Below are 14868 nucleotides of genomic sequence, written 5' to 3' on the forward strand. Positions count from 1 at the left end.
AGTCTGAGTGAATTCCGGGAGTCGGTGATGGAAAGGGAGGCCTGTCGTGCTGCGATTCATGGGTTCGCAAAGTGTTCGACACGATTGAGTGACTGAACTCTAATGATGCAAAAAAAACAAAACACAAAAACTACCATTACTGAATTTCTTCCCACTATGCCCCAGTTGCTGAGCTAGAAGTTTATATATTTTATATAACTGCCAACACCCCATAAAAGATGAAATTAATGAGCATAAGGAGGATGTGTAATTTTACTAAAGCTTTATATACAATAACTGGCATTTGGATTTCAACTCTGAGGTATCTGATTCAACAATCTATGGAGAAGTATTTATAGAAATTTTTAATGTATTACTTTTTCAATTTTATGGCATGTGGGATTTTAGTTCCTCGCCCAGTGATTTAACCCAAGTCCCTTGCATTGGAAGGTAGATTCTTAACCCCTGGACCACCACAGAAGTTCTTCCATGGAATTTTTTAAATAAAATTTATAACATTTGAATATTTCTGCCACCAACCTCTAAATTTGGGGAGTGAATTCTAACCACAAAATGCCTGTCTTTAGCTCAGTTAAGATTCTGTTGTTGAGAAGTAACAATAAACGGAGTACTTTTTTAAAGTGGCTATTATAAAATTTTACATTTTCCAAAGGAAGAAGGTATTCAAAATTTGGATTACCTTATTTCTTTCAATTTAGGAAGTATATAAAATAATAAATAAATAAAAATGACACACATTTATTATATAACTCCAAATATATTTTCTCATTGCAGGAGAAAATGTCATAAGGCATTTTAAAGTAGACTGCCTAAAGACAGTCTGCTGAATCACAGTTCAAAGATTAAAGTCTGTTTATCACAACCAAGGTTCTACCTTCGTTATTTCAGCATGGATGTCACCATTATTTCTTCAGATTTTCCCTGGCCTAAATCTGATCTCAAGAACAGTTCTGATGAACCCAGATTCACTAACACACGCAACAGATCAGGTTCATGACTTGTCTCATTTAATGCTTGTTTGCTTTTAATATAAACAAAGGTCTTATTTACCTGATTTCCAGAGAGTGAAGCTAAAAATTTGGAACTTCAGTCACCAGAAAGCAGAAGGGAGGTGAGTTGCTTGCTTATTTGCTTATTTGATCTAATTTAAAACCACCTTTTCTCTGCCTTGTAAAATTATGTCATGCTTGTAGCCACACACTCTGCCCACATGTGAAATAGGCCTCAAAGTCACATTAAGTATGTTGAAGACTCAGTGAAGGTAGAAAAGAAAAAGAAAATTGATACCTCTGGTTTAAGAAGAGAAGGCCTCAGCAGTTGTTGTTGCTGCCAAAGGAAATTAAAATGGAAAAAGGTTTAGGAAATAATTCAGGTGGAAAAAGCAGATTATGATTGAAAAGAGAGAAAAAAAGGTCACAGCTTAAAACTGGTTACCTTGAGATACTATTTATTAGTCATGTGATAGCTATTAACCTTGATGTAACATAGCACCATAAAGCCCTTACCTCTGATACATAGCATTGTGATATTTTGACTATTTATGTTGAAACATAATTAATGTGCTTTAATTTCATCATTTCAATTAACATCAAACTTAATAATCTTAATAAATAAAAATCTATAAATATTTTTTTGGTTTAAGCTACATAGCAAAAGAGTCATTTATGGTTCTGAAGAACTTTAAGCATTACACAATTCATTTTAACAAATTTAACCTTGTTTTAAATTGTCCCTCTTTTTCTCCCCAGTCACATTTATATATAATCAGGTTCATTAGGAAGAAGTGTTGGGCACACAAAAAAATAATATGGTTCTAATGAATTTATCATTATATTCAAGACATGCTCTCATTTTTCATTTTTACAAAACTTGGATTGCTTGAAGTCAAGATTTAAGCATGTTTTCAGAAATTCTTCTGTGATTAAGGAAATTGTTCTTCTTTAGTTTTTGGAGACCACTTCTCACTCCCTCCCCATTTTACCCATATTTTTTTAAATACACTTTCTACTGATCTGTTTCATAATAATCTGTACTATAACTAGATGAAAACATACACAGATTCAAATTTTGGCTTCTCAATTCTTGAAGGGAATGGTTATACAACTTAAGTCCTAAAGTAAGCATTGGGAATGTAGGCAGAGAGGTTCTAGGAAATAACCCTACCGGTGAGCCAACTGCTTAAAATGGCCAACAGAACAACTGTTTGACAGAAGCGATAGATGTGCCACAGTACAGATGTTGGTGTGACAGTACAGTTAAGGTATTCACTTAAAGGGGTAGGAAGTTGAAGTTAGAGATATTCTGATTCAATCTGTTAGCTGTGATAATTATCCCTGAAAATCATTCTTTCTTAAATGCATGCATTTTGATTTCTAAATAATCTAGGACTTATGCATTTTAAACCATTAGCCAATTAGGGCATATGCTTATTTCATTCTGTTTACTGAAGAGCTATATGCTAATTCATACTAAATTTTCAGTAACTCATTGATAGTACCACTTACAGTGTAGTTCACCAAATACTACTGGTCAGAATATCCAGTATCTTCTCTGCAGACCAAGAGTCAAATTAACACAAAAAGCTGTACAATAGTCTGACTTGTTTTTAATTCTAAAAGCGCAAAAGTTGTAGGAGTGAGGCTTGGACTGATTTTTTAAAAGTTTATAAATTAGAAACAGTATTCTAGGTTAGATTTATAGCCTTACAAAAAGGAATTTGGGGGGATGTCACAATATGGAGTGATAATAACTCTAGAAAACAGAAATTTATCTTTGAAAAGTTAATCACAGTTGATCTGTGTTCACTCATTGACTTAAAACGTAGAACAAAGAAGCAACGAACACACAAGAAAATAAATAGCAAAGCATACTTAAAAGTTTAGTTAAAATAAGGGGAAATATCCTAGTCTTGAAAGAATGCAAATCAGTCCTGCCTGTAACATAAATATTTTTCCAGTAACCTTGATGTAACATAGCACCATAAAGCCCTTACCTCTGATGTATAACCTCTCCTGCAAGGCAGAAATGAAGAAATCAGTATTAAACATCCTGAATTTACAGATAAAATAGAATTATAGATGAAGGTAATTTAAGAAAATCATAGAAAAATTGAGAAGGTGATTTTTTCTAAAAAATTGTCTCAGGAGAAATATATTTTATGGCAGTATCAAAATAGGAAGATCAAGATTTTATGCCTGCATTATTAGAAACAATAAACACTCCAGACCCTCATGCCATGTGAAAACTAAACAATGCACAATTTGTTTTATCTCAATGGTGCATAATAACACACATTGACTCTGTTATGATCAGTTAGATTAAAAATATGCTACATCATATCTGTCCTAGACAAGTCTTGATATGTGTGATACTCATTTGGGGAAAAGATATGCTTGATACATGAAAAACATATTGTTACAGGACAAAAAAATATTACCTCCGTGACTAGAACATATTCTTCCAAATGTTTGTAAAGTTTTCTGCTTTGTCAAATTATTCTAAAAATAATAAATGCAAAATATTGACTAGTCTTTAAATATAAATTACATTACTAGACATGATATGAAAAAGTTTCAGAAATATAACAGCCAAGCATTCAACATTACATAGAGATTTATATAGTTAAATGGACTATAAGTTGCTGAAACATTTGACTGTACTTGACAAGGAAAAAAGTATGGAATGTTTTCAATGTCATTAATTATGAAGATTTTTTATTTATTACTCATTAAACACTTGACCTAAAGTATTATACGAATGCTGTTGACCATGCTATATGAAATTAATAAACAATTGCAATGAAAATTTACTATGAACACTCTAAATCCAGCAAAAGAATCTGTATAAAATTTATTTAAAATATTCCAAGGACTTTACAAGATAAATCTGCTTATTTGAATGCATCTTAAGTGATTATAAGGCATTGTTGATTGAATAATGGTAATCTGGTTGGTAATAATGGTAGTCAAATGCTTATACACATATACTGCTGTCAGCAATTTATTGCAATAGTCCTGTCTTATCTGTGGTTATCTATCTGTGGCTTCAGTTACCTGTGGTCAACCATGGTCCAAAAACATTAAATGGAAAATTCTAGAAAAAAAAATTGTATGTTTTAGATTGCATTCTGAGTAGCATTATGAAGTCTCACTCCATTCTTCTGCATCCCTCCCAGAACATGAGTGGTCTCTTGGTCCAGTATTTGAGATTTCAGGCAGCTATTATGGGTCTTGCAGGATGCTTATGTTGTATGGTTAAATAGGGGGATGATAATCTTAAAGCATTTAAAAGTTGAGACATTTTCAACTTTTACTCAATTTGTATCTTTTAGAGATATATAAAGTTGAGAGCTCATACTTAGGTTTTAATAATGACGAGTTGTATCCAATAAAACCTATATTTCATTTTCTAGGATATTTAAATTGCCTCTTTTCATTGTCATTACATTCCATAAGTATAGGAAATAAAATATCCATAGATGAACTATACTATTTCCATTAACCTTTTTGTTGCCTTTTATTTGGTTATTGGCATTGTTTTTTATCTCAAAGGCAAAACATAACTCAGAAAAAGTAAATAACAGAATCAATATGTATAGTTATCTTGTGTTTTCAATTAGCATGACTTTCTATTAATCCCTATAAAACCATTCATATGACACGTGTGCATCTTTTTATGTAGTTTATATCTAATATGTATTACTTTTTCATTTTATACTATTTGTATGTATTATTGTTTATTTTTAACAATAAGGAAAATGTTAACAAGTTATAACTTTTAATAAGGCACCTAATAATTTCTTCTGTACTATTTGAATCATAATAAATGCAGAAGAAAAAATGATGTTCTGTTTTTGGAGGTTTGCTGTCAGGTTGTGTGAGCTTAAGGGTTGTGGAGAGAAATAATATTTTGAGTGTATACCAGAATATTTTTATATCTCAAGTAGAAGATGCTTTAATTGACTTTATGATGAAGGAAACTTCTAAATATAATGTGTTAATGAAAGACTAGATTAAATATAAAACACGGGAATAGATGTTTCATTTGCAAAGTATGAAATAGTAATAATTTAAAATTATAAAAAGGTTATGTAAAAGGACAAAGTAACAATTTAATAAGGCTATATACCTACATAAAATTGTTATTTGGACTTCTTATATTTTTTGGCAATTATTTAGAGATTTAATTATCAAATAATTCTAAGGAATTAACAAGAAATTGCTTTTACATTTCTAAGAGGCTGATACAAAATAGCATGAAGACACACACACTCACATTAAAGGTTTATGCAATTGCGAATAATACCTTGTCAGAGTCCGCCAAATAGCACAAGTTCTCATGCATATGATCAGCTGCCAACAAAAACTCCAACTGAAGTTTTTCAGTGAAAGAGAGAAAAAAATCATGTTCAAGAACCCCAGGTAAAAAATTGCTGTTGATTTGGATGAAAAGAATCTGAAGCAGAGGATCTAATGAAAATAGTTAACTAGATAGTCTTTTATTTGATATTGTTAACTGGGGTGCTAGATCAAATTCTTGAAGAAATGTCACATGATATGAGTTAAATAAAACCTATGAAACGATGCATACATTGTAGGGCTCTGGATATGAATTAATATACTTAAAATGGCAATTATCAAGAGGACTTTGCCTATATTTTGGAGTTGTGTTTTCTCTGTGCAGACGTATCTCCTAAAATATTAAAACTGGAGCATATAATAAACAATTACACTTGTATTCAAAGTGAGGATTTCCAGTAAGTAAAATTTATTCCCTGTGTGAGATGGAAAAAACAAAGTAATTATTTGATGATTGAGGATAGCTCTCATTAGGATAGAAAGATGGTACTTAGCTTAGTTGATGCCTTTAAGAATTTAGCAAGTTGAGCTCTAAAATATAAAAACAACTACTGAAATTTTTTAGAGTATAAATTATTTTATTGCCTAAAATAAAGAGGAAAGACATATATAAAACTGGTGGCAGTTCACCAGATATATTTCTTCTTGATTTCTATTTAAAATTTTTATATTTCATTCATGTTTACAGGCTAAATTTGGATGATTTATCCATAGTAATTAAAAGTAATTAGGAGGGGAATATATGTTTATCTACAGCTGATTCACACTGTTGTACAGCAGAAACTAACACAACACTAAAACAACTATATCTTAATAAAAACTAATTAAAAAAAAAGTACCTAGGAATAAAACCAATTATGAACTTTAAAAACTTTTAGTAGACAATCATGTTTTACATTATTGATAGACAATGAAAAATATAATTTTTAATGATGAAATAGTAACTAAATTCACACTAGATGAACTCTGTAGGTATTCACCTAACTTTCTTTTGATGAAACTGATTGGAATTTATTAAACTAGAGATACAGATTATTTTTGAAGGAGACTCATGATAAAATTATAATCAAGGAATGATATAACAATGTGAACAAGCAAAGCTAAAGAGCAATTTATAAACATTTGTGGAAACAATGAAATGTCTTACAAAAGTCAACAATTCAAGATTTATTTCCATAATAAAGAAAGGAAGAGAAAACACAATGAGAAATAAATAGAATAAGACAGCAATTGAAAAAAGTAAAAGATTTATCAAATGTATAAGCATACTAGTAAGATAAAAGCAAGCCAGAGTAAAGGATGTTCTTATAAGAAAACAGATGTCTACATCTATAGCACCTGAGATTTATTTTGGAATACCATAATGTCTGTCATCTCCTACATTTTTAGATACATAACATTTTATTTTGGTAGTATTTCTTCTTACCAAATACATAGGCTTCAAGGACATAGCAGAACATATGATATCATTTTTTAGCTCATTTGTAACAGCCTGCTGTCTTCCTGGAACACTCATATAAACTATGATCAGAAGTAAATGTAAAACTTGACATGATAAACAAATCACTGGTTTAAACTGGATATCTAACTTTCATGCCCATATATACCAACTGAAAAATAGATTGAAATTACTTACTTTGTAAATAAATGTAGACAAATAATGCTACTTCGTAGTTAAGAAAGTTAAGGGAATTCTATAATATGAGTTAGTAATGATGAGATTAATAATCTTTTAAATTAAAAAAGAGGAAAAACAAGCATTGCATTGAATTTAGGGTAAAAGAATAGTATCTTCTTTAATGTCCAAATTTGCCTCCACTGGAAGGTTATGGTCAAGAAAAGAGTTGTCCATGTAAAACTGAAAAAGAAACATTACAGTGAAGTAGAATGACTGTGAGACTGGTTTTCAATTCCTTCAACAACATTGTGCAGATTCTCCTGGTTTTGTTCAGATGTCATTTCCGTATTTGTTGTCTCTGAAGGACAACTCATTTGAAGTTTTGAGAGTTGTGCTGGTGGATGATTTTTTTCTATTTGGCTGTACATGTTAGCTACTGACTTTTCCAGTTCTGCTAAGTTTTTTATATGCTTGAGAATGCCTTTTGGTTCCCTTTGAGGATTTGTATTACACAGTGTTGCTGATGTTGACGACTGTATCATAGTGGATTTCACTTCCTGGGCTGGTATCACATTGACAGTACGTTCAATAGCTGGTGTAAGCACACACTTGGTGGATGGAACTGACACTGAAGGAGGCAATAAAGAAGGAAGAGGAGGAGATGCTGGAGGAAGAGAGGGAACTGAAGGTAGAAGAGGCGGAGGAGACGTAGAGGAAGGAGGAGAGGGAAGAAAAAGTAGAAGACGTGGAGAAAGAGGAAGAGGAGGTGGATTCGAAGGAGGAGAAGGAGGAAGACTGGACACAGAAAAGGGAGTAAGGATATGAGGCGTAAGAGGAGGAGAAGGAAGAGGAGGAGGAGGAGGGGGAGGACAAGCAGGAGGAGGGGGAGGACAAGGAGGAGGAGGGGGAGGAGAGGTTTTTGGTGGACGGGGAAGATTTTCAAAACTGTCCTTTTTGGTTTCAAAAGTCATCAAACAAGTAGGTGTCTCTCTGCTAAGGAACTCAGAATTTAAAATGCAAGTCATTGAAGGAGAAAGTTCCAAGGAACAGTCAGCAGGAGAAACAACAACATTAGGTTCTGATTTGAGCTCCACAGTTCTTGAAACAGTTGGCAAAGTGGAGAAAGAGCAGTGAGACCAAGGAGAGGAAAGCAAAGAGTCTGAAGATAGAGACTGCAACTGCTCTGTTCCTTTTATAGTCAGTGATCCACTTTCCCTTGTTTCCTCTTTTTCTGTTACATTTGCATCTTCCACTGTAAGCAAGGGATTATTGTTACCTCTTTTGTTTGGATTGGTTCCAGTGCTTTCATTTTCAGCTTTTTGCCTGTTGCTTTGCCACTGCTTTAGAGCTATGGTTTCTGATCTATCAGGAAGTTCCCACATTGGTCTCCTAGGTAAGCAAGTTGGGCGTTTCCACATCCTCTGAATCTTTTCTCTTGGGCCCCTCAGAAACTCATTCTTGGCTTGTGTTTTGGGTAAAAATGACTTACCAAAATCTGTTCTTAGTAAAAAGTCTGAATTTGTTGATCTTTGATCTGTGTATTCCTTGTAAATGGTACTATGGGCATTTAAGTCATCCTCATCAGACATCAGTGTGAATTCTCTTGCAGACTTGGGCCAGCTGTTCTTAAGAGATCCATCTATGTGAGTCTGCTTGTGAGAATCAACAGTGTTGGAAGAAAAGTGCTGATGTTTCCTGTCTTCTGAGACTGATTTATTTTCCCTGCTTTGTTGGAAATGGTAGAGAAGGAAAAGACTTGAAAGAAAAGAAGATAATGAAATGTAAGGAAACAGGTTGTGAAATAGCTTTCATGAGAAAGATGTTTTTATGGTTCTCATTACTACTTCAAATATATAAAAGGCCAAATAACACTAATCTACTGAAGCAAGCCATTACTTTGATGTTTCTGTTCTCAAAAAGGCAGGCCAGGAAAAGCTAGAGAGCTGGGAGTAGCATGAAAAATTTCATTCAAAAAAATGTGTCAATCCATACACTGATTTTCTTTCTCTTTCTTTTTTTTAGCTGGTTTGATACAGAGAAGTTTCCATGACCACACATAAGAGTTCTCTCAAGTATAAATCACATTTCCAAGTTACAGAGCAACATGTTGGGCAGTGGTTTTATATCCTTTGCCTTGGTTAAGGATGATCAGAGTTGACTGTTTTAAGGAAAGGATCCTTAGCTGTATCTGATTCAGTACCTGCCCATTATCTCTCATCTTAGTAATTCTGTCCTGGAGTTAAAAGTACTCTCCTATGTGAGATAAAGCTTGCAAGAGAATACAGAAAGATTTTCTGCTCTCTAGATTAACAGAATTAGTCTCTGAGGACAGATGGGACAGTTTCTCTCATAGAGTTCTAAATCACAATTGAAAAATTTTATTTAAGAATCTTGACAGAGATTATTTTCTTCCATTTTAATTTTATGCTTAATGATTCAAAAAGCACTATAAATATTACAAATAAGAAGGGAGACTTTTGGATTTCTTTTAAACATGATACAGATCAAATTTTAGGCCACACTTTAATGAAAATATATACTATTACAGTGATAGTTCTGATATCACTGAAAGACTTGCTCAGACAAGGTCCCTGAATTACAGTGACTGTGAGGCCTAAATAAAATGGAATAAGTCAAAGAGTACAAATAAATGCCTCCAATGAAAGCACTGGGACCCTTCTCCCAGAAAGACAGGGAGATTTGGGTTTTTAAATAGTCTTTCATTTGACTTTGCTTCTCAAGCTCATGAGTAGCAGCTTCATTTTTATTATCATTTAATATTTATGCACATAGTATAGATGAAATAAAAGGAATTTTTAATTAAAATTTAAAAGCTTCACTGAAAAATCAGGTTTAAAGGTGAGACAATATAATGATATATAATTATTGTGTCATTTGGCAAAAATGCAAACTGAAAGAGAGAATTCTCACAGGTGGTCAGGATCTCCTGAATAATTCAGAAAGTGGAGACAACTTGGATTAAACAAACAGCAACTGCTTTGCAAAATCACAAAACATAGTCTTTAAAAATCTGGTTGACATATAGCAGTTGTTTCTGTGTAAATACATTCTTGGATTTATTTTTCTTGGAAAGAACTATCTATTCAATGATACCACATCATTTTTGATGGAAAGATATCCATAAATATTTTTAACAAAAACAAAGAGAATGTTTAAACTTTTCTTCATAAGCAGACATACTGTCACTGAGAATATATTTAAACTCATGCAATTTCAAGCTATAAAGAAGGAATACAGTACAGAAAACATAACTTTCTTTTTAAAAGTAAATGTACAGTAAAAGATGAAGATTACTGTATATAGAGCAAAACAGCACTTAGTCTATTCTATTGCATCTTTTTTTTTTCTAATGCCCTTGTATTAGAATGATATTATTTACTTACTTATGCCTATGTATCCACAGGTGAGAAAGAGAAAACATGTGATAGAAAAAAAAAGTTTTAACTATAGTTAAATTGAGATGGTTATGAAAATATTAACAAGAATATGCTTTAAATACTTAATACTCATATCAAAAGAGAAAATGTATGTGTCGTATTTTTAATTATTTCTATGAATGATTTTAATAATGCTTTAGATAAATCATATGACATTTATTTGGTTGTCTTATGACATAAAATTACATCTAGCTATCTACATGGTTGGTTGAAAAGTTCATTTGTTTTTTTCCATAACATCCTATAGAAAAATCCAAATGGATTTTTTGCCCAACCCAATATCTCCTATATATAGTTAAATTCACCTCCATTAAATATGGGTGACTTCAACTCTAACACGGAATTTTAAAAATGAGATTCTAAGAATTGCTTCTATGTCCTAAGTGAACAATTAGTCCACATTGATTTATAAAGAAGACTTAAGTCTCATTTAGAAGGAATATGACTTTTACAGAGTTAATATTGAGTCTACATTAAGTTGTTAATTGAAACTTTTGTTTTCAAAGTACCCTCTATCTTTTTAAAAAATAGTTGATTATTATTCATTTGAAGATAGCTTATTTTATAGTAATTTTTGACTAGAATTTTTGCAAAAAGTTTTTGAATAGATAATTTAAACATTTGTCAAAGATCATTAAACATGTAAAACAAAAACTTCATCAAATACAAATAGGAATTGCAAAATCCTCTACTATCTATTACAATTTTTCAAATAAAAATAGTGCCTAAGCATTGCTATTGAAAATTATCACCATCAAACTATACTGATACTGGGTGATGTTATAGTATTCCTGATTTTGTTAAATAAAAATTAGTATATAACCGTCACTAATTTCAAATAAAGCACATTCAACTTTACACATAAATCTTTTTTAGTTTTGAACGTGTTTAGAATCAAATCTTATTGGCTCAATTCCAACATTCACCAATAACTGAAAAAGAAACCATCATTCCAACTTTTACAAAAGGAAAACAAATATTTAAAACATTAATCCTATGTTATTACTCCAGAAGTAACATGTGAGGCAAATAGTATTAATGCAGTTAATAATATTGATACATCGGTTTGAATACAATTTTCCCATTAAAAGATAAATTTCATAATTTTTGAGACTTGCTTTATTCCTACTAGTAAATGCTACAAATGTAACACAGTAGAATGTGTTTTAGTCCCTCAATTCCACCAAATTTCAGTTAATAATAGTTTTCCTGGATTTAATTTAGTCATATTCAAAATTTTATAATATCCTTGGTTGTTTTACATTTCATGTTGATATATCTTGAATTTTATTTTTTAATATGGACAAATTGCTGCTGCTGCTGCTGCTGCTGCTGCTAAGTAGCTTCAGTCATATGCAACTGTGTGTGACTCTATGGACAGCAGCCCTTTAGGCTCCACTGTTCACAGGATTCTCCAGGCAAAAATATTGGAGTAGGTGCCATTTCCTTCTCCCAATATAGACAAGTTAAATATCTTCAAAAGGAATCAGGTTTGAGGTAGCATCATTAAAGACACTATAAAGCCATAAAATCTTTTGGGAATAATTTAAACTCTTTTTCAAAATGATGATTTAATATTGATTAGCGATTCAAAATAGTCTAGGAGAAATACTGTTAAAACAGCATTCTCATTTGAGAGAAATATAATGAAAAGAATATTCCTAAGTGATTATATATGTGATATTAATTCTATATTTTCATTCAGATTTTAGTTCTATTTTATAACATCTTAAAATGGTATCTTAGAAAAGTCTATTATTTTAGACCATACCAAACCAAGAATTACTATTTTATGACTGTGCTTTATTTTCCTCATTTTTTATGAGAAAAATATTTTCAGAATTTTTAATTTGGGGGAAAATCCTTGATTCTGAAGATTTAGAAATTAAACATAATACTCAAGCTACTCATCTGCAAATGTCTCCTCAAACTGAAAACTTATTTCCTGTTACTCAGTTATTATTATTATTATTAATGTTCCTTTGTTAGTTTTTTGGTTATTACTCTCCAATTGAACTTTCTTAGGTCTTCATCTTAACAGTTTTATGTTTAAAAAAGGTAATAATCAAAATAGGCTGTGAGCAGTATTTCCACATCAAGTTGAAATTTAATACTCACCACACAGCATCCATCAAAACCCATTTATTTCTAAAAGGCCCTGAAAGGTCTACTTACATCGTGCTGTCCCCGAGTTCTTCATAGAGATGAGCACCGGGAGGTGGCGGGGGTGGCGGGGGCATGGCCACTGGTGTCGGGGCAGGCGCTGCTGGTTTAGCTGCAGGTAGGGCGGACTGGATTCTAGCTGTCTTGGTGCACTCAGCTTGGCGTCTTTGGTAAAGTAAGGAGGTTTTGTAAAACTTATTTTAGAAATCATATACTTATCAATAAGCTACCTTTCAATAATAAAGTCCAGTTATCAGAGGAACTCAAAATTTTTTACACAAATATTTGAACTTACTAACTAATAAAATTACAAAAGCATTCCCACAGAGTATCATTTACTTAAAACCCCTTCTCCTTAGTTCTTTAAAATGTTTAGTCCTTGAAAAACGGTAAATTCAGTAGAACAATTTGCAAATTAAATTAAATGGTAATATTAAATGGAGAAGGAAAAATATTTATAACATGTTATTTATAATTGGTGGTTGTTTAATGGATCTCTTTCATAATAAGGCATATAAAAGACACGTATGCGTGCCAAGTTACTTCAATCGTGTCCAACTCTTTGCGACCCTGTGGACAGTAGCCCACCTGGTTCCTCTGTCCACGGGATTCTCCAGGCAAGAGTACTGGAGTGGGTTGCCATGCTCTTCTCTAGGGGATTTTCCTGACCAGAGAGTGAACCCAGGTTTCTTATGTCTCCTTCATTGGCAGGTGGGTTCTTTACCACTAGCTCTACTTGGGAGCCCATAGAAGATACACAATTGGCTTTTATTATTGGTCTTCCATCTATTTAAAGAAAAGTTATTTTGTTTAAAAATGATTTTAAACCCATCTTAGATACTACAGGCACTGTGTAGAGGTGCATGTTTAGGAGATATTTAGTTAGCTTTTATTTTCTTTGGATTCCAAGGAATGCCTATGATTCTTGCATTGGAGCAAGGCTGCTCTTTTTGACTTTCCTGGATATTGATTGTTAATTCTTGCCTCAAAACCGAAATCCCAAAGGGTGGCGGATATCAGGGCAAACTGTCTTTTTCACATTTCTTCCTCTTGTATCCATTTGTCTAAAACTAGTTTAATTCTATATACATAAACCATAAAGTCTTCTCTGGTGGCTCAGACAGTAAAGAATCTGCCTAAATGTGGGAAACCTGGGTTCTACCCCTGGGTTGGGAAGATCCGCTGGAGGAGAGCATGGCAACCAACTCCAGTATTCTTGCCTGGAGAACTCCCATGGACTGAGGAACTTGGCAGGTTATAGTCCATAGGGTCACAGAGAGTCAGACACGACTGAGCAACTAAACACACACACACACACACACACACACACCCCAAAGGATGTGCAACTAAAAACTAGTTCAAATGCAAAATACAAATATAAAGTAGAGAAATAATACCTGGTTCTGGGCAGGCTGACTACTTTATTAGCATTATCTGTTTTTTTTTTCTTTTCATATCACATAAAATCATATGCAACATATTAGTAATTATACTTACACTTTAAACCTGTTTGGGAAAGCAAATGAATAGGAACAAATGAATAAGAAAAAAAGAGAAAGCTACATGAGAAATACCGCATTCATAATATTTTAACATCTGAATTAATCTACATTATGAATAATTTATGGGTTAAACTCATAATAACACAGACTTAATGACATTGTAGGAGAATTAAGTCTTTCAATTCAGGAAGTAAAAATGGTAAGCACTTTATTATTACTGTCACCGTCCTACAAGCTGTTAAAACATTTATTGCAAGAAAGCAAAGAAATTAACTAGTTAGAATAGGAAACACTGGATTAAAACATGCATATGTGAGTTTTTCCTCTGATAGAGAAATGGAATATTAAAGATGCTCTGATCTTTATAACTGGCATTTTGGTTTACTGTGCTTGAAGACTATTAAAGAAATGGAATCAGGCAGCAAGCCCCAGTTATACTCATCCTCACTTTGAAGCTGAAGCTAGAATTAGAAGGTAACAATCTTGAATACTAAATTTATGACACTTTCACATTTGCCTCATAGTTTTCCATGCACAGCAAATTTCAAAGAAACATCTTAAAATGAAAGAATAATCATTCATTCCAATCTATTTATAAGCAGAAAATGAAGGTATAAAAAATTAGATTTTAAAATAATAGAATTTTACTTTATAACACATCTACTTTTGTTAATCTACAAAAAGGGAATAACCAAAATTTACTCTTAGATTGTCAAGCTGATTACTGAATTAAAAAACAATAAAATATCTTTAAAATATTTAAATATTAA

The 14868-nt window shown here is 32.3% G+C and overlaps 1 protein-coding gene across 10 annotated transcripts in view; it reads right to left on the minus strand.

Annotated features, from left to right (window-relative positions):
• Positions 1-14868, minus strand: part of PCDH15 (protocadherin related 15) — a 910832-nt gene that overhangs the window by 16901 nt on the left and 879063 nt on the right. For 4 of the 10 annotated variants that reach the window (XM_018041648.1, XM_018041647.1, XM_005698156.2 and 1 more), the window contains 3 exons: positions 14094-14102; positions 12609-12761; positions 10380-10385 (listed from right to left, as the gene is read on the minus strand). In XM_018041648.1, the coding sequence (XP_017897137.1) occupies positions 10380-10385; positions 12609-12761; positions 14094-14102 (168 nt within the window). Of the gene's footprint in view, positions 1-7229; positions 8731-10379; positions 10386-12608; positions 12762-14093; positions 14103-14868 lie in introns of those variants that run through there. The other 6 variants (XM_005698155.2, XM_005698151.2, XM_005698150.2 and 3 more) reach the window with 3 other exon arrangements.

This window comes from Capra hircus, chromosome 26, assembly GCF_001704415.2.
Source record: "Capra hircus breed San Clemente chromosome 26, ASM170441v1, whole genome shotgun sequence".
NCBI classification, from domain to species: domain Eukaryota; kingdom Metazoa; phylum Chordata; class Mammalia; order Artiodactyla; family Bovidae; genus Capra; species Capra hircus.